Source organism: Halictus rubicundus, chromosome 6 (genome assembly GCF_050948215.1).
Source record: "Halictus rubicundus isolate RS-2024b chromosome 6, iyHalRubi1_principal, whole genome shotgun sequence".
In the NCBI taxonomy this organism is placed as follows: domain Eukaryota; kingdom Metazoa; phylum Arthropoda; class Insecta; order Hymenoptera; family Halictidae; genus Halictus; species Halictus rubicundus.
The window spans coordinates 5729434-5754837 of record NC_135154.1 but is presented as its reverse complement, the minus strand read 5'-3'; the positions used below and the strand labels follow the sequence as shown (position 1 = coordinate 5754837).

At 46.2% G+C, this 25404-nt stretch overlaps 1 protein-coding gene across 9 annotated transcripts in view; it reads right to left on the bottom strand.

The window, feature by feature from the left end:
- Scalloped (TEA domain transcription factor 1 homolog scalloped) overlaps positions 1-25404 on the bottom strand; it is a 118291-nt gene that overhangs the window by 35759 nt on the left and 57128 nt on the right. For all 9 annotated transcript variants that reach the window (XM_076789544.1, XM_076789543.1, XM_076789545.1 and 6 more), the window contains 2 exons: positions 703-827; positions 424-562 (listed from right to left, as the gene is read on the bottom strand). In XM_076789544.1, coding sequence (XP_076645659.1) covers positions 424-562; positions 703-827 — 264 coding nt within the window. The remainder of the gene's footprint in view (positions 1-423; positions 563-702; positions 828-25404) is intronic.

Here is a 25404-nt window from a genome sequence, read left to right as displayed (position 1 = left end):
ACGTTGCGTCGACTTTCGCAGTGAAACGAAAAACGAGAACGAATTTTACGACTCCTCTGCTCCGCGGCATCGTAGATCCGTGGAAATCGACTAATAAGCGAGGTAGGATATATGTACCCGGCACGAGCATTGGCGCAAACTCGAACGTTCGTTCGGCACCAGCGAATTCTATTTCGAAAGATCGAAATAGTAAATTAGTTTCCATTGTTTCCTTCTTCAAGTACATCGTAAATTGAAACGATATTTTTGCATTCTATCGGAAGATCTAGCTCTGGAAACGCGTTCGACGCACGTTGTTTCGATCGTTGCGTCGCATTCGCGCGTACGCGGTGCGTTCGAGACAAGTATGATCACAGAGGTTGCCGGAGCTTTTCCTCTCGAGGGAAACAACGAAAAGAGAAGACGACTTTTTGTTCGACTCACCGTACATCTTCCCTTCGTCGGACAGGATGATTTTGCGTCGGCCGCATGGCGGATATATAGTGAGGGCTTCTTGGAAGCTCTGCTCGATATCCGGTGACCACACACCCTCCGCGTCCGCTGCCGACAGGTCCTTCTCGTCCTGAAAAATACCAGAATATAAGGGCAACTCGTCGATAATTCGGAACGGAATGAAAATCCGTATCGCAAACGTCGAACGAACGAACGAAAGAATGGCGAAGTACATACGAAAGCGGAATAAAGCGAATTGTTACGACTTACATCGCTAATTTCACCAACGTCGAGGTTCTTGGTATCCGAGCCGGAGCCGTTCGCGTCGGGCGGCGGCCCGGAACTCGCTGGAGTCCACGGCGCGGAAATGGTGTCGGCTGCAGCCACCGCACTGCCTGCAACAATCGAACGTATCCAACAATTTTAGTTCGTCTGGTGACCACCTGTAAAAACGTGTATCGCGCATACGGTATCGTGCGGCGACCAACGACACGGCAGCGATCCAGATAACATCCGCGCGTAAATACGACGGTACAGAAATCGAAAAATCGTCGGCGTTCGCGTACTTGCGGGTTAGGAGACGCGAGTCGTGAATCGTGAAATTTGTTCCTTCATGTCTTCGCGACTCGGATATCGCCGTTTCGGCCGAGAACGGTTGATAGAGGCGCGCGCGAAATTCAATCCGGCTGAAAGTCGGCGGTTGACGGGGCGGACGGCCGAGCGGGTAGGAAGTATGCGTGCACGCGTACGCGTACGCGTACGGAAGAGGAGGTGTGGAAGAGGGGCTGGAAAAATCAGCACGTGAAAAATCGCGGTCGAACGGAGTGCGCGGCACGGAGCTCTCGTTGGCGCGGCCAGGACAGAATCTCTATACGCTGGAGCAACAAGTGTTCGCTGATATCGCGTATCAGTGCCGCAGTCGGCGGTGGGGGTTACTCGTAGGCGGTACACTCCGCCTACCGGGGGTGGAGTGTGTATGTTAAGCCCCCGGAAGAGCCTCCTTCCCCTCGGTAACTCCGACCGCAATACCGGATCTCTTGCGCGGGAACAAACCCCTGAAACTAGGAGAAACTAGGAGAACCGAGGAGGATCCGTATCCTGGCGGGACCGTACCGTACGCGTACGAGATCTTTCGATCCTACCGGAGGACGTGAGCTCGCGAGCTCGCTTTCCGCGTATTTTCCTATCCTTCGTCTGGTTCCCGAGGATTCGTTCATCGTCGAATTTTATGCTACGCGTCTTTATGGAACGCGGCGATCGATGTCGCGAATCAAACTTGCTCCGCCAAGTTTTCAATCGATTCTCGAAAAACTAATGCGAGTCGGACGTTTGGCGATCGACGAGAGCGCGTCGAAATTTTCAGTTACCGGGACGGTACCGGCAAAGACTTGCAACGGCGTCGACTTGTCGACTAACGAGCGCGACGTGGACGGTCATCGCTCGAGAATAAAACTTTTGAATCGAAGGGTGTCTCAACTGTGCTGGCCGACCAGACTGATCGGTGGAAACAAGGTTGTAGGGTGGGTCTGGTTCGATGTATGTTCGCGTGCGTCATAGCGGTAGGGGTTGCTCGCGATGGGTTAGCTGCTGCAAATGAGCGGGAGCTTTAATAGAGACGCCGAGCCCGGCCGGAGATGCGCGCACGCGTACATAAACGTACACGTAGACGCTACACGCACGCGATCGCGACGCGTCGCTGGCGGCGACCGGCTACCGACGACCAGCGACCGGCGACCGGCGCAACAACCATCGGATACATATATTTCCGGCTGGCGAAACTGGTGTACGCGTACTATTATGTAAATGTTCTTCGTAGCTGTGTCCGTGGGTGCGCGAGTACATGGATAGCGCGCTCGCGTGTAATGCTAGCACGGCAGAAAGCATAGATCATGGCGGATGACGCATGGTTGCATTCGGCGTGCTCGCCGTTCGCCGTTCGCCGCTCGACTCTCGACGGGGGTTGTCCGGCAGAGGGATGGAAACGCGCGGATGAAGGATAGGAAATGGCCGGGTCAGCCGTGATAGGGCGCAGGAACCCGCCACGAAACGGAGAGGAGGGAGAAAGCATTTTGGAATGTCGTCGTGGCTACTCTCGGTCATGGGAGAGACCGGAACGTCCTTGTCCACCTGCACAGCTTGTCCCGGCATAACTAAATTTCTTGTCTCCTTTTAACTCGAACCGAAACGTTTCCAGACATTCGCCGAAGGGGGCGCGGACAGACGCGACGCGACGCGACGAGAGGTGGAGATAGCAATGCGAAACTTGCTCCTTCTCCGGCGCGGCGTTGTTGCGTCAAGTTTTCCATTCTATTCGTTTCATCTACTCGTATCGTCTATCCGAAATGTATGTATCGCGGAGCCGATATGGCTACACGTCTCGTATATCGTATAATAATAATGCGCCCATATATCGTGCAATAGGCGTTCACGCTACAGGTCTCTGGCTTTTCACTCGGAATACCGGTGACTCGGTGGTATTTGGAGGGTCGATACGATTTTACACGTTTGGCGTGCATTCGTCCAACGAGTACGACGCGAAGAAAATTAGCTGGCCCTGAGCCGCTCTCGCCGGGTTTCACCTCTCACCTTTTCTCTTGTACGATCTCGCGTTATCGAGTCGAATTTCCGCGTAAAATACGGCGCGACGCGAACACGTTCGACGCGTACCCGTAACGATGTGCATCGGTAAATCGTTCGAAGCAGCTTTATCCTTGAGCAAACGCAAAGCGTCATAGAGCGCCGCGCATCCGGTTCCCAGCCCCCCGAGGGTGTAGTAAATGGCGTGTTCGTGGGCAGCGGTGGCTCTGGCTAAGCTGTAAATTTGGCGTATAACCGTTCGAGGGTAGCCAGCTCTGGTCGAGTAGGCCAGCTCTGCCAGCGAGCGAGCGGGCTGGTTTGCGGGGGGATTCGGTCGTCGTCGGGGGCGAGACGGAGAGAGACGGAGAGAGGACTCGGAGAGACTCGGGAGGGACAGAGAATGGAGGAAGGAGAAAGGAGAAAGGAGGAAGGTGGAAGGGTGAGACAGGAGACGGGGGTCGTAGAAGCATTCATAGCAGGGACCAGAGGGTGGCTTCGGTGGAATGCGTCCCGTTTAATATCGCGGAACATTATATATCGCCTCTCTTGTCCCTACGTTGTCCGTGCCGCGCGCTATAACACGTACCTACAAATACACCGTCGCGACGCGACACGGCGCGACGCGACACAACGACGATCCGCCTACGACGATCCTTTGGCGACATTGACTCGTCCTTGCAGTTTTGCCGGCCTATATGCCACCAATGTCGAATTCTCCTCGCGGCACCCTATTTACCTTCGAACGCGACACTACAGTGAATTAAAACGCGCGCGCTCGTATCTCGACAACGCGGAATGCCGCGCCGCGCCGGCGAGAGAGGAAACTCGCAAACTGTTTTTATTGTTAGAGACGGATGCTCTCCGGAACAAACGAACCAATCGATTCGGGGGCCATTCGAAAAGGTCGAATAATCGTCTATTCCGATCAACGGAAGAAACACGCATTGGAACAATATCGTTCCTTCGCTCGCCTTTGAACAGACTGTTCGAAGCGGTCCGATTATCGCGAATCTCGATATTCTCACTCGATCAAATCGATAATCAAATATATCGAAAATCGTTCGGCGGTTTCAAATAGTTTTCTCAATGATCTACGATCGTCGATAACACGAATAGGATTTCGCATGAAACGCGAACGCAGCGTAACGCAAAGCCAACGATGTATGTACATAGCTCGCGTAGCGCGATGCGTTCAAGATAATCATTTTCCAGAGTATTTCCCAACGAGAATATCCCTTTATGTGGGTTAAACATAGATTTAATTATATTATATTAAAACTACTATGTGCCTTTAGTATCGTCGTCACTGTACATCGAGAATGGTAATTTAATTACTCTCACAAAGGTATCAAAATTATAATATCCGTGCATATTGCATCAGCCGTACTCGCTCTCTCTTCCTCTCTCTCTCTCTCCCCCTCTCTTGTCGCACCTTTGACATCGCGTTTCAACGTCGATTCGCAACGATTCTAGGGGTCGCTTCGCGTCGCGTCGCGTCGCGTCGCGTCGGTTCCATCGGTTTACTAGCAAACCAACCAGCAGGATAGGACCGTAAAATAAAACAATTTTCCCTATTTTTATCCCGTTCGTTAAAAGGGTTGATCGCGATGATCACCTTTTACGCTCGGCCAAACAAAGTATGTATCGCTTGTACATATTGAGTTGCGGCAGCAGCCCCAGGCTCTCTAACGACTCTTATCTTCGAATTATCGAAGAGCGATAAGGTGTAGTACTCGAGATACACGGTTTACGGATCGCGTGACACAAGGGCGGAAGAATGTTTTCCGCTTTGACAAGATGTCGCTTGAGAAAGAAGAAGACGATCGAGCGGAACGGAACAGAAGAGAGAACACTCCCTGCGCGAAGCGTGTGTGCACCGTGTGCCGTTCTCGAGACTTTACAAAGAGAACGATCCTCCGATCGGACTTTGTGTAAAGTGAGAATGTTTATCGTCGATCGCTGCTTTTCGGCTAAAATCGCGGGAAGACGCGGCGGCATCGCGCCGCTTCCATCCTACGAATCGATACAAGTATACTCGATAACTCTTGCGGCAGTCAACACCGCAAAATTCTTTCCACGTAAAGTCTGTACGCCGCGTCGAAAGGAAAAGAAAAAAAGAAGATTGGGATAATCTCGCGTCGGAAGTTCACCCCCCTCTCGATAGAACGATTTCGAGAATCGAACGTAAAACGTGAAGAATTGCGACACGACCCAGCCGAGTTACAAGTGTCTCGATTGATTGTAGAACAGAACCCATGAAAAGGACGCGTGGAAGGAACGACGAGAAAAGACGCAAGAGACGCGGCCATAGTCTTCGGTTTTATAGCGTACCGTATCTCCCATTTCGAGCATCGTGATCCGAAGCCGGCGCGCGGCTGTTGCAGCCCCGTCTCGACCTACCCTAACCGCCTGAAACTCGAGGTGTATTCCCGTGGAAATATTCAAGTGTATTTATTATCCCTCCTGCTTCGCAGAGCTGGCTGGGGTTGGTGCTCGTCCCGTCGCACGTTGCTCTCGACTCTCTGGTTCCGATCCCGATCCCGATCCCGATCCCGATTACGATTCCGAGTCCGCTTCTAATTTTGCTAGCTATTTCCAGGGGAAGAGCGCAAGGGGTGAATCACTGTCGAGGCTCGCGTGGCCGCGTACAAGTGGATATATGCGTGGAAACGAGGCGAGAATTGGGCTCGATCTTTTATTTCTTTTTCGAGGGGCGAAACAAAACCAAGGGGAGGAAACGGAGGGGGCGAAAGGGCGAAGGGCGGAGAAAAACACGGAGTGAAACGGGGAGAGAGATTAATTACTGTCATGCAGTGAATGGATGCACCTGTGGCCTCGAAGCAAGCTTTTTTCTATCGGGTGCTCCAGGAAATTAACCTTCCCTGCTTGCCAGTTGAATTCTCCAGTTTTTACGGCTCTTCGTGCGCTGTTTCCTTCATTTTTTCGTTCTCTCGCAACCCCTCTGCGCGCGCGTTTCGCTCGAAACGGCAAACGTAGAGCGGGATAATACACGTACGCTACCCCTTCGACTTAATATTCTTCCAATTGCACCGAAACTTTTCTGTTTTTCCTTTTGTATTTTCCGTTCGACTCGATAAGACGAGAAATATCTACCGATGCCAACAGTCACCGTTCGTTCAACGAACGACAACATCGTCTCGTGCGAAACCAATCGATGCAACGATACCGCACGTCGCCTCGGGTAGCTACATATTTGAACGTACGAATATCGGTGAAATTTTTCGAAACTTCGACACTTTGTTCGTTATTCTAAATAAATAGAGCATCCGAAGAGAAAGGATTTAAAATTACTTTTCTTTTCTACGAGGAGCGCGACGGCGCGGCGTACCGCTTTTCGCAATGTTCTCCCACGTATTAGTTCAATTCTTAATCGTTATTTTGCGAACAGAGGGTGCGGAAGTAGTCGGAACGAATAGCTATTATAGCGGAAGCTCTTCAATTAGCGAGTCAGCCTGACAGCAACAGCGACGGCGACGGCGACGACGAAGAGGAGGAAGAGGCGAAGGAGGAGGACGAGGCGACGGTAACGTTGATTCTTTTATTTTCCAAGTTGGCTCTTCTCCTTTCTCTTTGTTTTTCCTTTACCGTTAATGATGAAGCGAATGGAGCTGCCGTTGCCATCGCCGTTGCGTAAAGAGAAAAGAAACGAGCACCGGAGGATAGGCGAACTCGCGCAATGACACCGCTCTTTTAACGTGAGATTTGTTGGCGCGCAAGAGCGATTAGCGTGTCGACCTGCGAGTAATTTACCCGCGACACTGTATCGTTATGCTTTTCGTTCGGGCTAAATTAGAACGAGATAATTCGCTGAAGCAATTTGCGCTGAAAAGGATCGCGGGAATTAACAGAGGATTAATTATGCGTCCCTGAGCACCGTGCGCTCCTGCTTTGCCTGCCTGCCTGCCTGCCTGCCTTTCTCGACAACTTGCGCGCTACATAACATCTGTTTAGCTTTTTCTCCGTTTTGTTTGCTGAATCGGTCGCGGCCCCAACCGAATTCATCTTTAGTCTCTGCTCGGCGTTCTCTTTCATTCGTTTCTCTTTTTAACGCGACGGCCGATTATAGAGATTAATTATACTCGCGTACGTTCGCGCTCCAAGATCCGTTTTTTCGAGTCGTCCGAACGCGTACGACGACGACGACTCGTACAGCTAATACCGCGTACATATCTCACCTACGATTAGTGTTCCTGATTTCTCAACATTTCTCATTTCTCGAGAATTCCCGAGAATTTTTAATAAAATAAAAAAATATCGGGAAACTTTTACCAAACTTTTATAAAGTGAAACATTACGCTTCTGTTTTGAAATGACTTCTTAAGAAGCATAATGCGTCTAATGTAGAATCAGACAATCTACTTCTTTTTTTTTTTTTTTGTAACAAAATCTGTAGCCGTAGAAAAATTTCTTTCATTTTGTGTGGATGTTGGCTTTATCGTATACAGAACATCCAAAAGTTGCTGAAGATTGGAGTGTCCTTTTTTCAGTGGACTCAAAAATTTAGAATTTCTTTGTTAGAATCGGGAATTTATTTTCTTCTGCCGCTAAACTCTTGACACTAAATTCTTGAAGGTTATCTGCAATTTCTAATTCTAACTGTTTTTCCAGTGATAGTTCCTCATTCTGAGAATCTGAAAGTTTTTCACTATTTTCATAAGAATCATTCTCGTATTTTCCAAAAAGTCTGCTTAAAATTTGTTTTGCCATTTTATACACATCTGCCTTAGATGTTAAATAAAAAAACGTATTTTCTGAATCTTTTTGCAGAGATTCTGGATTATGCAGATATTTCATAAGGGATACAACAATCTTGTCTCTTCTTTTAGATATTTCTTCTTTAATAACAACAAGAAACTCAAGTCAGTATTCAGCTTTTCTAAAGTTTTAAATAAGAATTTAAGAGAATTTAAGAATTTATATGTTATAAAATAAACGAGATTCATAAGAATTTTCCTAGATTTAAATTTCTCGAAAAATGAAAAATAATCAATTATAAAATTTCTCGAGAAATTCTCGAGAAGGGACACTACCTACGATGTACCGTGTACAGTATAGATTCGTTCGGGGTTTGCGATTCGCGATCATACGCGTCGACGACAGCCAGACCGATGTCGAGGCAAAAGTCACAACAACACTTTTCGCCATTTTTTCTCGATAGATACTCGAGTCCGATTCTTTTGCACGCTCGCGTGTCGTCGTTGCAGTTGGAATTGACCTTGTCTCGGCTCAACGAGTACCGAGTATCCAACAAGTATCCAATCCGAATTGCTCGAGAACGAAACACCGCACCGGGCAGCTCGAGCCGAGCGTCAATTCCACGTGGACTTTTCTCCAGCGATGTTTGTCGTTGCAACGAATATCTTCGCTTCGTTGACCCTGCGAATCTCGATGCGTGTCTGGCTGACGGCGTGTATGTATGTACGTATGTAACAGCCATTAAATCATCGAGACGAATCGATCGTTGCTCGAGCGTACACCGTGCTTCGTAAATCGTTTGCGTAGCAATTACGGATAAAATAACTGGCGATGCCAAGTTTTTACGATACTCGCGAGCCAAGCCCTATGCGCGTTTGCATATTTTTATACGGAGAATCTATGTACATCTATATCTATTTGCACCCCCTTTATCGCTCGCTATACTTATTTTCGAACGCTACTCGAACCGCGAAATTATCGCGTTGCCTCGTTAAAGCCGCCCCGCGACGAAATATGTACATAAATCGGTCGACGATTCCGCGTCGCAACGTTCGTATTGTTGGCCGCAATTAGCGGGATTAATTTACATATTGCCGGATTAACCGTTCGGCCATGAATTATTCACGGCATGCTAATGCGTCGGCTTTGAATTCGAGTCAATAATTGAATGCTTCTCGAGAATAAGGAAAGAGGCGTGCTCGATTCGTTCGCCGTTCAAGCAGAAAACCATTAACCGTATTATTATAGTCGATCGCGGGGTAACCGTTGCTCGAATCAGGAAACGAGAATCAACGTCCGCGCAAAGATTCCTAACGTACGTTGTTTACGCGATGTTTCGAGTTTCGATCGATCCAGGACACTCTGTTTGCTCTCGATAGCGAAGAAAGTCAAAGAGGAATCGACAGAGCGATATTGCTAGGTTGCTTGCTTGCCTGCTCGCTAGTGCAACAAAAGCATAAGCAGAGACAAAGGCAAAGGTGCCACAGAAATCTGGCACGCGAGCAATCTATCCGAATCGTCGCCGATAAAGTTTGAAAAATTGCCGAAGGCTCCCAACGAACCGATTTCGCGGCTGTCCGCGAAACCCGCGGAACGAGTTTTTTTTTTATTGAAGCTCTCTAAACCCTTAAATTTAAATAGATAATTTACAATCTCTGAAATACAACTGAATATAACTGCAAGCCTTAATATTACGTTCCGCTATGAACATGTCAATGTTTAGGGGTAATCGGTAGCCCATTCTACCTAAAGATTCCAAAAGTTTCAGCCTTTGGACGTCATATTTTTCGCACTGCCATATGACGTGGTTTAAAGTTTCGTCACTTTGACCACAGCTACACGTACCGTCAGAAATTATGCTTGCGCGCGCCAACGAAGCGGTGAATGATAGTGATCCGCCCGTATCCTATTGACCGTACTAATAAAACACCTCTCAAGTCTTTTATGGGAGAACCAGGGTAGGGAACTGACGCGGAAAAAGTTTTGGAAATAATTTTTGCCCTTAAATAGCCCCTGCCTCTTGATTATTTCAATAGATTTCTCTTTGGCCTGTTTTTTTATATGTTTCATATAAATCTGTGAACGGAACTTTCGGAAAATTGAGGGAGGTCGAAGAAGTAGCCAACTTGGCTGTCTTGTCCGCGTCCTCATCACCCTGAATACCAGAGTGCGATGGGACCCAGAATAATTTGACGTAGTTGCTATGTTCATATCTAATAAAAAGGTTATATTTCCTTTTTATTTCAAAGATCTGTGAATTGGTCTTAATGTTAACTATGGGGGATTGTAAAGCCAACAGAAAACTAAGAGAATCCGAAAAGATATGAAAACTGTGGTTATCGTGTTCTAATACAATATCGAAGGCATCGCTTAGAGCTAAACATTCGGCAGTGTAGACAGAAGCGAGAGGATTTATAGAACGCGTTATTGTCAAGTCAAGCTCCGGACATATGCAGGCTGAACCAACACAATTGGCTCCAGTAATTTCACTGCCATCGGTTTATATCGTGTAGCAGTTTGTGTTTTCGCATACCTCGTTGAAAATGACAGACGAGTTATTGGTATCTTTAGCTATAAGACCCAGTGAAGTATCAAAGGGTATGGAAGTTGTACAGGTCGTAAAGTCGTAGCTGTAAACATTTAAGCTATCCTGTGAATCTATCACATCGGTTTCTAGAACAGAAATAAGACAATTGCAAATTATCCTATGATTATTTGAGACTTTTTTCCTTTTGAATAGGTCATAATAATCTCGATAGCGCTAAATGGTGAGAGAGTTGCGGTGAGCTAAAGTCTTACACAGAAACCAACATCCTAGATAAAAAGCGCGTTCCTTAATCAACGTCAATTTGGACTCCCCGATTAGGATGTTGGTCGGAGTGGTCACCCGATAGCCTAGTGCCAGCCTTATTGCACTGTATTGTGATCTCTCCAGTTTTTCGGAAAGGGAGCGCGGAACGAGTTTGCTCGAACAACCGATTCGTTTCGGATCAGGAGAGGAGAGGTAGTCACAACGGTGTCCGCTTACGAGAAACACGCGACAACAACAAAACTCGAGACTGGAAGGAAAACGAAGAAAGGTAACGGAAGAAAGCTGGCCGAACGCTACCCGTTCGTTTTCAAGAGAAGCCGTTCGTAGTCGCGGTCGTTCGATGCTCGATCGAGCCGAGCCGAGTCCGTCCGAGCCGAGCCGAGCCGAGTCGAGCCGCGCCGAGATATCGTTTCTTCTTCGCCTGCTCGATCTTTCTCGAGATTAACTCGGAAGACAGCTGCTGGAAAGGCAACAACCGGTTTCTTTCCTTTTTTTCGTTCCTTTTCCCGTAGTCTCCTTCCTCCATTCTTCTTGCGTTCGGGCTGACTGTACCGGTGTCGATGCATCATCGGGAGAAAAAGGTCCGGCAAAAAGATTACCGGCACCTACCGTCGCTGATTCCGATCACGATTCGGAAGATTGATCCGTCGGATACACAGTGGCCTCGAATCAACAAGACCGTTTACCGATCTTCTTGCCTTTCCTCCCGTCGAATTCGTTTTAAAGCGAATTTTCGTATGCGTTGATGGTTTCATAATTTTTGTATCGACGTTGATCCGTTCGAAAATCATCGGGGATGCGTAATCGACGAGAAGAGAGGTAGGAAGAAAGGACAGAGGCAGAGACGGAATATTTATCGATCGATATCGCCGGCAAAGGGTGAACGCGTGTACGCGCCGTTAATCCCCCATTTACATAAGACGAGAGGCGATGCGTAGGTATGACCGCTCGTCAGTCTTGGACGCAAACGAGCGCAGGGCGTACCGAAAAGCAAAAGGAATCGGTTCCAAGCCCAAGGAAAAGAAGAGAGAGAAAAGTAAGAGAAGATGGAGAAGCGGAAGCCAATGTCACGCATTGCCAACAACGCCCGAAACGATCATCGTAATCGGTGATTGTAAAATGTGATCGTAAAACAGTCGAATCAAGTGAAACTCCCTACGATAAGCTAGAATCGTAATCCAGTCTTATCGTCGCTTATCTCTTTTTGCCTTATTAGACGAAAGGGTGGCGGGGAGACTAAGTTATCCTGCCATCGGAAAGGATGCTCGTTTCTCGCATTTCGCTTATCGCTCCGAGAGGAAAATTTGCCGACCGGAAAGTTTCGATCTTTCGTTCGATTCTATTATCTGGTTCCGTCGCTACGGGCAACATCGTTAACGGGGGACGCGGGAAAAGAGGATAGGGGAAACAGTGAAAAACGAGTACGCGTTGGTTACGAGAAATTACCATCGAATTTGAATTTCGACCGCAATTTCGGCGCAGCTGTGCTATCTCGTTATAACCTGGCCGCTCGTCCTTCGATAGTACTCTCGAAACTGCGGAGTAAAGTCAAGCGAACGGTTACAAATTGAAGACGCTAATTTACACACGGTTTCGCACTCGAGCTTGCTCGATTCCTCCGACCTGCTGCTCGCCTGCCTCTGCTTATTAACTCGCGTAAGTTTACGAGCCGGTTTCTAACAGCTAACAAGGTAAACAATGTTTGGCAATTATCTCGGTTAAATGATCCTCGTGAGACGCTACTACCCGTATACAACGGCCCACGCAGGGGAAGCGACCAAGACAGTTTCGCAGTAGAACCGTGGAAAATTTTCCAGACCCGCGATCCACTCGCGCTACTCTTTTCTATTTATCTGGCAGATGAGAAAAATTCAGACGCGATACGATTTGATCGGGCGTCTTCTCTTCTCGCAGGGACCTGCGACACCGTCTCCGTTAGAAAATAACCTTTATGACAATAACGACTCGGATACGATCCTTATACCGTATGCGTCTTTAGAAATGAACAACACACCTTTTGTATATATACTTCATTATAAATGGCAATGTTATTCTAATAACGCCGCAGTGTATCCGCGTGTTTCACGGTATAATGTATGAACAGTAAATGTACAGTATTCGACACGGTGACTTTAGGACTAAACTTTACTGCGATCCGCACCGGCTAACTTCTTTAGTCGGACTGACGACAGTCTCAACTTTACGCCCCCGACTGGGTCCCACCGTCCCTTATACCTGACCACTCACGCCATCCCTTATATTTGCGCGCGAAAGTGCTACGGCGTCGTTGAATTCCAACAGTCTCGCGTAGATTACAAAAAACCACGGTAATTGCCGATTTCCCGAATAACGCGCGAGACATGTAAATAATACAATGCGGGAGTGGACGCGTTCGGACGATCCTTGCGCGAGTAATCTGTACGCAAGAAAGTTCGTCCAAGGCTTACTTGCGTACGCGAAGATCGTTTCCGTTGAACTCGTCGTCGCGTTGTCGTCGATGCCGCTCGGAAGCCCGTCGCGTGTCTCGGAAAAGCGGAAAAATCGTGGAAAAAGGAACTGCAAGGATCGAGAGGGAGGAAAAGAGAGAAAGAGAGAAAGAAAGATATGCGAGGTGTGGCAAGACGAGGTGGAGCGAGGTAAAGGGCGTAGGTAATTATCCATAGGAAGGTTCAAACTGGAAAGCAAAGTCGAAGGGTGCCTCTCCCGTGAGAGGCGTGAATTACACAGCGAGGCAAGCGAGCCGGTAGACAGGCTCATTGTCCTCCGCTAGTTTAATTAATGCAGCTGAACCGGCAGCCTCTCGTTCCTCTCTACCTCTTTCCCCCTCTCTCTCTCTCTCTCTCTCTCTCTCTGTTCTCTCCTTTCCCCTTTCCCCTTTCTCTTGGTCGCGCATCTCTTCCGTCTCTCCTCCTTTCTTCTTCGTTCATTCTGCATTCACGCTTTGCGCCGACGTACGATGTACGATGTATAGTGCGAGCTGGCTGGGGAAGTACACCAGCCCACGAGATGCCTACCACTACCGTGCGGATTTCAACGAGAATGCTCTGTCAATTAGCGAAACGACACGACACCGATTTTCGCCGATCAAATGCTACTCGTTCCTCCGAAGGTCTCTTCGAGATCAACGTTAAACGCGTACTGTACAACTACACTACGAACCTGCAATACGATAATCGCAAATCCAGTTCGAAATTGACGAAGCAGCCTATATAGAATAAGGACAAAGGTTGCGAGCACGATTGGTGTGTTCCTACCGTATAGAACAGCAGGAGAGGAAGGAACGTTGAAAGTTCCTTGAAAGTTGAGCCACGCAACTGCCTAAGGTAGAGTTGAGAACCACGATCTGTTGCGCTCACCGTCAACCGGGGCAGAGTCGAGTCAAAGCGAGAAAAGACCAAGAGGAACGGAACAGAAGACGATCTTTCTCCCATCGGTTTCTGCCTTCCTGCTTGCCTGCCTGCCTACCTGCTTGTCTGCTTGCTCCCCTGCCTGCCTACCTACCTACCTACCAACCTACCTACCTACCTACCTACCTGTCTATCTCTGTGACCCACCGCAGAGAGAACAGACTTTCTTCGGTCAAATCGACAAAGAGAGAAAGAGAGGGAGAGAGAAAAGTAGAACGATACGCATAAAACGATCGGAAAACTCGAAAACGATCAAAGATTGATCTCTTTGTATGGGCCAACGTATAAATTTCAGTTTAATTACAGGCGATTACGTCGACGGAACGTGTTCCGAGTAACCTACTTTTCGAGGAGGTCTCGAGGACACGAGCACGCGAGTTTCCGTGTCGGATCTCGTTCTTAAATTCATCCGTTGTCCCTGCGAACATTCTCGGGGCTTCTTCTTTCTCTGTGCTCGCAACAACTTGGTTTACTCGCAAGACGTTCGCCGAACGATCGTGCGTGCGATCCAGGCAGATTTTCGAGACGGACAAAGTTGCAAATTCTCGTGGCCCGGCACGGAGCGGAGCGCCGCGAGAAAAATCGGAGACTCGATGTTAAATGTGTTTTATCGATTTTGGCATACCGAACGAAACGTACTGTTCGAACTTTCGTCGAAATGTCGGAAAGTTGCTCTTCGCGACTCGCCACCGCTGGCCTGGCTTGGTTGGCTGGCTGTCCGGCGCAACTCCGATCGCCTATTCGAAAACTTAATCATCGCGGGGCTGCTGATGCAACGTTTTTCATCTTTCCGATCCAAGTGCCGGTTTCGAGTGATTCACCTAACAAATTCGTTCGCTTCTCTCGTTCGACCGGTTACATGCTTTTATCGTGCGTTATCGTTTTGTTCGCACGCGTAATTTTCCTGGCCAACTACGTAGCCAGCCGGCGAACCAGCTAAGATATTCATTGGATGAACGCAAAGTCGATAACGTCATTAAAGATTCTCGAGGATCTCGTCAAGATTCGATGTAAATCACCTCGACACTCGGGGTGAGTTTCGGTTTACGAACACGTGTTTTCCTAGCCACCCATAAAGCCTTGTTAGCCCCGGGGATCTTCGAAGATCGTTACGATTCAGCCTAACCGAACGGAGAGCACGCGGATGCAAATATTCCGAGGAGGGATAGACTTTGTAGCGTTCACGGGATTTCTGAACAAATTCTGATCAAGTAACTTTTACTGTTCGTCGACTGCGAGGAACAGGAACCACCGTCGATCGTTCACCGTTCACGTTATTAGCTGAATCTCGACGAGTCGAATAGATTGCTAGTTAATTAAATTACGTGTCGTAAGGCTTGGCTGTACGCAAAAAGGCAATGGAGTTCTCCCGAGCAGAGTGAAACGCGATAAGAAGATGACAACAGCGCAAAAGAAGAAAGATGAAAAGGCGATGGTGGTGGTGGTGGTGGTGGTGGTGGTGGTGATGCTGTTGGTGGTGACGGTGATGAAGGAGGAGTCGGGAAGAAGAAGAAGAAGATGACGAGGAAAGGAAAAAGAAGAAGTAATAGGAGAAGAAGGAGAAGAAGTAGTATTAGTAGTAGAAGAAGAAGAAGAAGAAGAAGCAAGAGGGTGAGAAGAGAGACGCGGTGGACGAACCGTCGCCGACTGCTATTTATATTCGATGCAGCGGACGTTCAACCTACGAGCACCCCCGCCTTACGCGACGTATCCTCTGGTCCGCTGCCCCTGTCCCCTGTCCCCTGTCCTCTGTCCCCTATTCCCTATCCTCTTGTCTCTGGTCCTCGCGACCAAGTGGAAACGAGCAAACTTACGAATAAATCTTTCGGTCGGTCAGGGCCGTCCCATATTCCTATTTTCTGACTGGGCTCGAAATCCGATTGGTCCAACGAAAATAAATCGAATACTACCCAGTATACGATACAAAGCGTCTCACACGATGCGATGATCGGTATGGCGAACGCGAACGCTAATCGACGTGGAGCTGAACTATAATACTTCGAATTGCAACGCGATCTCGTCGAAATAGGTACATATCCATGCATTTTTTCGCAGAACCTTTTCGCGAAAGAAAAATCGGAATGGAATTAGATTTCTTCGAGCATGAACGAGAAAAAGAACGGGCGCGAAAAAGAAGTAAAAAACATCGTAGGACCATTCGGGAGTTAATCATCCATTCGACGAGCTACGCCAAGCTACGAGGAGGGAAAGCGAATAAATGAACGAGAGATTTGGTTCTCGTCGCGAAGGAACCGAGTAGGATAAAGACGGAGGAACGGAAAAGGGAGCAGGAGATGAGAAGTAAAAACGAGAGACGAGTAAAAGCGGAGAAAACCATGTATCATCTTTGGTCGTAATTAGAATCTACTTCGTGGAAATGGTAGAGTAAGCGGCGGTAGCGGTGGCGGCTTCGAAATACTCGACCGTGTGCCGTGTGCGCCTCTGCCCTCTCCCTCTGCCCTCCCTCTGCCCTACCGTTCCCCTACTTGCACCGTGCTTCCACCGATGATCCGCTCCTCCAGTGGCGAGCATACGTGCGCTGTCGCGTTTAATACGATTACATAATACCCACCGGCACGGAACGTTATCCTCTTACGCGTAAAACGGGAGGAAAATAATTCGAAAGATAAGGGATCTCGAATAGGTTTCCGTACTTGGACCTGATAGCGCGCAAATTAAATCGGCAACTACGCGCAGCGACACACGGAAAACCAGAAAACCGACGTTCGACCCAAACGACCTAATGGACAAGTGGAAAGAATACATTTTCATTCGTCTCTTATCGAACAACGAAACTTGCTTTCCGAACCATCGTTGTTTGTCGCAAAACACTTTCAATCTTTTACCGTTTTCCGATAGTTTGACGGCCCTTTGGAATTCCCAATACGTTCCTGCTTTTCCGCACTCCCGAACCGAGGTCTGCTTCTTCCAACCATGGATAACCATGCTACCGATGGATAGTGGAAGCATGCCAACGTCCGTGTCCTTATAGCGGAGTTAACCGCATCCCGCGTCTCCGATTTCCTTCGCGAACTCTATCATAATAGATTCGAATATGAGAACCTCTGCGATGCACCGCGTATACTAAGGTAACTGGTCTACTGGTGGGGGTCAAATGTCGTACGGTGACTCACCATCGGCTCCGAGCGGTTGCTGCACCTTCTCGGTCGGTGTGCAAGCCCGCTTAGTATACAGCATTTAGTATTTAGTACTTGGTACTTTGCATCTGGTATTTAGTATTTAGTATTTAGTATTTAGTATTTAGTATTTAGTATTTAGTATTTAGTATTTAGTATTTAGTATTTAGTATTTAGTATTTAGTATTTAGTATTTAGTATTTAGTATTTAGTATTTAGTATTTAGTATTTAGTATTTAGTATTTAGTATTTAGTATTTAGTATTTAGTATTTAGTATTTAGTATTTAGTATTTAGTATTTAGTATTTAGTATTTAGTATTTAGTATTTAGTATTTAGTATTTAGTATTTAGTATTTAGTATTTAGTATTTAGTATTTAGTATTTAGTATTTAGTATTTAGTATTTAGTATTTAGTATTTAGTATTTAGTATTTAGTATTTAGTATTTAGTATTTAGTATTTAGTATTTAGTATTTAGTATTTAGTATTTAGTATTTAGTATTTAGTATTTAGTATTTAGTATTTAGTATTTAGTATTTAGTATTTAGTATTTAGCACAGTATTCGCCTAATCGCGATTGCACCGCGCCGAGTGTGCGTCACGCCTTTCGGAAGAATCTTTCTGCGCGTTTAGAATCGTTTTCGAAGAGACTCTAACGCGGAGAACGATTCTTTCAAAGGGCGCGACGCGAACGCGGAATCTCTTCGAAAACAATACTAAATGCGACTATTATAAGACTAAAAATCGATAACGGTAGACACTCAGACGTTGTCTGTCGGGTCGGCAGATGTACATATATTCAAAAGTGAAAAGTGATTTCCGCACTTTCGAGTCTCCGAGTGAAAATGTTTCGCGCTCCATTCCGTATCATCCCATCTAATAACATCGACACGACCGAGCCCACGCGGACCGCCATTATTTGCACAATGGAAGCACGAGATACTTATCGCGTTTGATCGGTCGCGAGAAGAGAGAAGAAAGAGAAGGCAGAAAAGAGGGAGACGGGTGACGGGTGACGGGAGACGGGAGACGGGGGTGAAGAGAAATCGTAATTGATCGGTTGTCGACTCGCAGGCTCAATTTCGCGTTCGGTTACGACGCCGTGGATATGTAACGGGTGTCGTGATCGCGCCGATTGGTCCGGAAACGGCTAATAATTCGGTCGCGGTAATTAAATCAGGTAATTAGGACAGCTCGTAACTCTGCGAACATCGTCCCTTCGGTGGATGTCATGAAACGTCGCCGGCGAGCATCGTTATCGTCAGTTATTACCGCCTAATTTCGCCGAACGTAGGCGTTTACCCGAGAAACCGACCATCGCTGAAATCGACTGGAAGAATATATCAAGGGGGGATGCATCCGCCGCTGGAAAATAGATAAATAGCGCGAGATGCCATCTTCCGCTGAACCGAAATCTTGCACAATTGACTTTTGTAAATCGAATCGGACGAGAAAACAAACGCAACCAGTCCTCCAAGATATTCGCAGAATCGATATTCTCGCGAGAGATTAATCATAGCCGAGAACACGAGGGCGTCGCGGAAGGTCTGTTCGTCCAGGAGTCTGTAGTCTGTAGTCTGCAGCATGCAGTTTGTACAGCGTATCTACCTTCTTCTGCTCCCCCACTATCGCGACAGAAGACAGTTTTACGTGGGCTGACACGGATTGATGAAAGGACCGAAGGAAAGGTAAGACGGGGATGATTTTTCTCGCGATCGCGGTGGTGCGATCACGCGGATATGTTTATGCGAGTGGTTCGCGCCAAGATTTATACCGGTACCTTTCGCCTCGCGGAGAAACGTAGATAATCGAGGAGCCCGTCGCATTTTCCTACGGTTAATGGATCGAGCCGAGGGATCAGAGCTTTTCATTTTTTCTGGTGACCTTTGTGCCTCGAGAATCGACAGCCGACTAAATCCCGATCGAATCTACGGTGTCTGGGAGTCTGAGGCGTGGAACGAAGTGCAAAAGATTCCACCGTGGTGCTTTAGGTTACTTGGGTTATGTTTTTATCACGCCACGCCACGCCACGTCACATCAGAAATATAACAAATAAGACTAGAGGCTGTCGCGTACCCCGTCTTTCAATCGTATCGCAATGCGACGCTCGAAGAATATCGTATCTTGCGACGTATTGTCGCTACACGGTACAATCAGTTAGCATGTACATACCGGCTTGCGCGCACCGAGGGTAGAGAATTGTTTTCGTTGCTCTTCAAAATCATTTTCCGATCGTGTTCGATCCGTCGCGTCACGTCGCGTCGCGTCGGAGAATACAGCTACGATCGGGCCTCGATACAACAATGGCTCGTATCGAGCCAACAAATTATTATCGTTATGATAAACAATTTGTCAGTTGCCGACACAGAGTCAGTTTAAGAAAGCGTGTTCCCCTTCGTCCGGTTGCCGCGATAGTTGTATCGCGCACAAAGCGAAGGATCCGCCCGTAATTTCAGCATTGCACAACAATAATGATCCCCGAGACAATGGCTCGTACATATTGGGTGGCAAAAGCGTTTTGCGTGGGTCGAGCATCGTGCAGGTAACGCAACACGCACACGCATACACGTATGCAGAGGAAGCGTAGTGCCAGAGAGCTTCCCAGATAGATATACAGACAGATAGACAGACAGACAGACAGACAGACAGACAGACAGACACAGACAGACAGACGGACAGAGAGACAGAGACGAACAACGCACGCAATTCGCGAGGAATTATTACCAAGCACGAGCCTCGGATACGAGAAATTCTGTTGTCTTTCTGCCGTGAATAACTCGCGGAGCTCGAAATTAATCGCAGAGCGATCTTAATAAACGCGTTAATGAGCAAGCTTCGCAATTACCGCCCCCGGCTACTTTAAACGATACCGGTGACAAGTCGGCCCGCTTTAATAACTATTTTACTTTAATTAAGCTATTTCTGCCAGTGTTTCGCGCGCTGTTGCATCTCTAGTCACTCGTCGCGCAAACTCTTGAAATTGTCGTCGTCGCGTTGGCACGCTCGGTGAATTATTCAATGATGAACGATGCCGTTGTCGGTATACGTCGCGCGCCACCAAAATCTCAGCCATTCGAGAACATTTCCGAATGCGTTTGAAAGTGAAGCGCGACGGAACAATATTATTGCCAACAGAGTCGAAACAAGCCGCGACAGTCGCAACGCATCGAACGTCCCGAGAGCGGCGTCCAAGTTTCGGCACATAAAGCGAGAAACGCGTTCACCTTTCACGGGCACAAGAAATCGCCCGTCCACGATTCGCCGTGATCATCCATGACGGGTTCTACGGAACATTGGTGCTCCGAGAGAAACCGAGCACGCGTGCGTCGCTTCTTCCTTCTTCCCTTTCCTATCCCAAACGTTCTAAAATCGACTAAATCTCGTTATAAAAAAAAACCGACGCAATGACTCAACCGAATTAAATTGGTCGAAAGATGATCTTGACCAAAAGGGATGGTGCGAGCGAGAGAGAGAGAGAGAGAGAATCATGCTTACGTGATCGCGGACACGACATATCACGGTTTCGTTTTACTTCGCGGTGGTTAGGTGAAACAAGATTTAGCGACGGTAACCTCAAAGTGTTATGTTTTATGTGGTTGCACGTGCGCGAACGAGTACAATAGGGAAACACCGACGGATAAGTATAACAAAGATTCTCTGATCCGTGTAACAAACAGCGATAAATCGACGATCAAATTGTCGGATCAGAGAATTTTCTTTCCCAAAGGAACGCAAGTATGCGAGGTTAAAGTAAAAAGAGTGATTCGATCCGTTTAATCTGCGGGCGTGGAGACGGTTACTTTGGTGGTCGGTAACGAAACTGTTGCGCAGCAGAAACGTCTCGTCCGTTGTACGGACAGCGAAATCACAATATATTGTATGTCTGTGTACGGTATAATATTTCGAGGTCGATAAATAGTCGATAAACCGACGCGACGCGACGGTAGGAAAGAAGCAGCAAAGTCTGTTTTGAAATTTCATCGAGTTAGCCTTATCGTTGGTCACAAGTTTTCAGTGTGAATTCGACTCGATTACACGGCCACGAGTAATCCCGTGCAGACCGAGTACATATCCATTAATCGAGTTACCCAGAACTTGAAACTCGGTGAGCAGTAAAGTTCTCCCAACATTAAAATCAAGAGCGATTTAATTTCCGGAGCTCGACCGGTTCAAATCAGTTCCCCCTATTCGCCAATTCGTCTATTCGTCTATTCGTCTGTTCGATTCGTCCAAACCGATTTCGGTTTCGATTTGTTTGATCGCAAGGTCGGTCCTAAAGTTCCTCGAATCGATCTTTATCGATCTAATCGATCCGAAACTTTTCTCCGTTAGGTTTCATCGCATGCTGCAGGCGTTGCGTATCGTGAAACTTTCGATCAGTTTTATCCGTACAGTTTTTCGTACGCAGAGAATGTAATAAAAGAATGTATGCGACAAAATCATTGAAAGAAACTTATTTCGATCGTTATACATACATAATCCGACGAAATTTCACGTATTGCCAACTCGTAAAAGTACCCCTCGAAAATGCTCAGGCCAGCCGAAAAGTTTTGGTTTAATACGAAAGACTTACCTAAAACAGAAAACAGAAACGATTATCAGTGATTGTACTCGTATCGGGTTCCACTGTGTTTGATCGAACGACATCGTAAGTATTCTTTTGCTACTACTCCAGTTTGGAATCTCGGTTGAAAAGAAACAAGTCCAAACGACGCACAGTGGGCAATTTGGACGAAATCGGATTAAAAATCAAGGAACTTTCGATAGGAATGAGGTAGAACGATGAAATTTTTTTTAAATGAAAGCTGAAACTTAGTAGAATATGGGAAAAATAGAGAGATTGTGGTCCGAACGTTTTTTAACCTCGAGAAAATTCGTTAAACGCGCACAAATTCAAGAAAATGTTAGTTTTTTCAATACCACGCCCGGAAAAAAATTTTTTCTAACATGCTATACATCATTTCCCATAGATTTTGTCACGCTGATTTCAAATCTGGTCTCAAAATTTGTCTACGACCTCAGGATTTTGCAAAAAATAGATTTTTGTGACGAAAAACTAATGAAGTCATTTTTTCGTGAAAATGATTTTATAACACTCTAGTTTGAAGGTATATTGTATTTTCATACATAAAATTCAATAAAAGTAATAATAATGACGTATTTGAACGTTTTGAGTTACTTACGGAACATGAAGCGCTTCACATCTCGTCACCACTTGACGTATCGCTGTTATTGCTACTGGCACATTCTGCAAACTGTCTGTGGTTGTAATGTAGTATAAATTAGATATCTATTGTCCAGAATTATATTTTCATTTACAGAGGAAGTAAGGTAAGTATTTAATCTTTTTAACTTGCGCATTTTCTTCGACGAAGTTTCTACATTCTGCTGCTATTTTCTTTCTTCGGTACAACTTTAATCGATCTTTTAGTAATATGATAGAAATTTTCGGGTCGGTTAAGTGCATTGCGCGATTAAAAACATCTAAGATTCTATTTTTTCGACTATTTTGTCGTGAGTGAAGTATCATGTTTTTTCTGTACAGTTTATGCCACGATTCATTTGCATCTTCTGAATAATAAGCTATTGGCAATAGAAACTGTTTTGCTATTTCGCAACCATGCTTTAATAACTTATGCAAGGTAGTACTCATTCGAGCCCACGGAAATAATGTATAATGAAAACAATATGTCTCCCAACAGAATTCTTCGAGCTCTTTTATTTTTAAGGGTTGCTTGCATTTGAAGACTGATAATATTGTAGCAATATTTTTTATAAATTGCACGTCGATCTCCAAAGCTTCTGCAAATATTGTCGGATTTTCGAAAATATAATTCTGGACAATAGATATCTAATTTATACTACATTACAACCACAGACAGTTTGCAGAAAGTGTCAGTAGCAATAACAGCGATACGTCAAGTGGTGACGAGATGTGAAGCGCTTCATGTTCCGTAAGTAACTCAAAACGTTCAAATACGTCATTATTATTACTTTTATTGAATTTTATGAATGAAAATACAATATACCTTCACACTAGAGTGTTATAAAATCATTTTCACGAAAAAATGACTTCATTAGTTTTTCGTCACAAAAATCTATTTTTTGCAAAATCCTGAGGTCGTAGACAAATTTTGAGACCAGATTTGAAACCAGCGTGAAAAAATCTATGGGAAATGATGTATAGCATGTTAGAAAAAATTTTTTCCGGGCGTGGTATTGAAAAAACTAACATTTTCTTGAATTTGTGCGCGTTTAACGAATTTTCTCGAGGTTAAAAAACGTTCGGACCACAATCTCTCTATTTTTCCCATATTCTACTAAGTTTCAGCTTTCATTTAAAAAAAATTTCATCGTTCTACCTCATTCCTATCGAAAGTTCCTTGATTTTGAATCCGATTTCGTCCAAATTGCCCACTGTGCGACGTATCGACGATGTGCAGCAGTAGGTGTGACAGAATATACGACAATACGCGTTATAAACGCGCGAGATCGTTCGAATCGGATATCGCGGCATGCTCGCGTCGCGCGTCGAGTCGTTTTATCGTTAGACCTTAGGCCTTAGGCCCGGTTCTCGACGGAGAGTCGATCGAAAACAAGCCTCCCGTTGCACACTCGAGTTCACCGTAGCTCTGTGGTTTGCGAGCTGTGAGCTGTGAGTTTGTGGGCTGCGTGCATTAAGCCGTGAGATTCAGGTTTTATAAACGACATCTGAGTTCGTTTGCAGCCTGACTCGCTACTCGCTATTCGCAACGCCGCAAACCACTAGACTCCCTTGTGCGATAACTCTGCGCGCGAATAAGAAGCAGAAGAAACGCGCGGAACAGAAACAGAAACAGAAACATAGGAAAATAATAAAAGAAACATGATTCGTTCCCACATACATAGCTGGTAGCCGCGTTCTATTCTGTTGAATGTAACAAACGATCAAATATATACAGGGTGCCCCGTAACTGGTGGTACAACCGAGCAGGGGTGATTCTACATGAAAAACTGAGTCGAAAATATAGAATAAAATTTGTTGATACAAGGCTTTGTTTTCGAGAAAAATGAGTTTGAAAATTTGTCTAGTGCGCCTGCAGCTCAACGGGATTCGAAGAACGCTAATTTTTCAACAGGATGGAGCACCACCGCACTACAGTTGCGAAGTAAGACGTTTTCTAAGTGAAAATTATCAGTGCTGGATCGGTCGCGGTGGCAGAGTACCTTGGCCGCCACGATCTCCGGATTTGTCACCGTTAGATTTTTATTTGCGGGGTCAGGTGAAATCGATTGTGTATCGTGATGACGTAACGAGCATCGTACAATTACAACAAAAAATTGTGATAGCGCCTGAACACTCAAAGCAACATAATAATTGCACATTACAAGAGGTTCGAAGGAATTTAATACGAAGAGCACAATTATGTCTACAACAACGTGGACAGCACTTCCAGCAATTTATGAATTAAACGAATTCCTCAAAGGTAATTCTAACATTGTAACCTCGACCTTCGATTTATTCGACGTATACAAACCTCGAAAACCTTTGCGAAAAAAGGTTGAGGTAACTCGGAATGAAGTCCGTTGAGCCGCAAGTAAGCCGAGTGCAGGCGCCCTAGACAAATTTTCAAACTCATTTTTCTCGAAAACAAAGCCTTGTACCAAAAAATTTTATTCTATATTTTCGACTCAGTTTTTCGTGTAGAATCACCCCGTGCTCGGTTGTACCACCAGTTACGGGACACCCTGTATATTACAGGGACCTCGATCGTTGAAATTATGGCCGGATCCGTTTGGGCTACTGGACGATCAAAGTACATTCATATAGGGTAGGTATTTACAGTAGTCGCTCGATGTCGATCGTTAGCAGGCTTGGTAGCAGTGTCATTCTATTCGAATCTGTCGTCGAATCGGTATTTTCCGAAAAATCGCTGCCTTTTAAATAATTCTGAACGATATAAATACAGATAGCGTAATAGCGCATCTTATCCGATCGGTACCCGCGCGCTCGCGACTACCGAGTCGCTGTTTGCGTCGAACCAGGCTGCGTGTGCGATCTATTATGTATCAAGCTCAGACGCGTGTATATCACCGTTGCCCACAGGACAATGATAGATCAATGCGACACGCTCGGATTAATGGGCTGCACGCTTACACGCTGATACGCTTACACGTTTACACGCTTACACGCTTATACGGTTACAAGCTTGCACGTTTACACGTGTATGTAGCCAGGCGTTATCGGTGGCTCGTATTTTCCCCTCGAGAGCCCTTCTTCCGGTTATCGAGAAAGCGCGACAACCGTGTTTCTACGTATGCCGATAAGTACGCGCGCGATTCT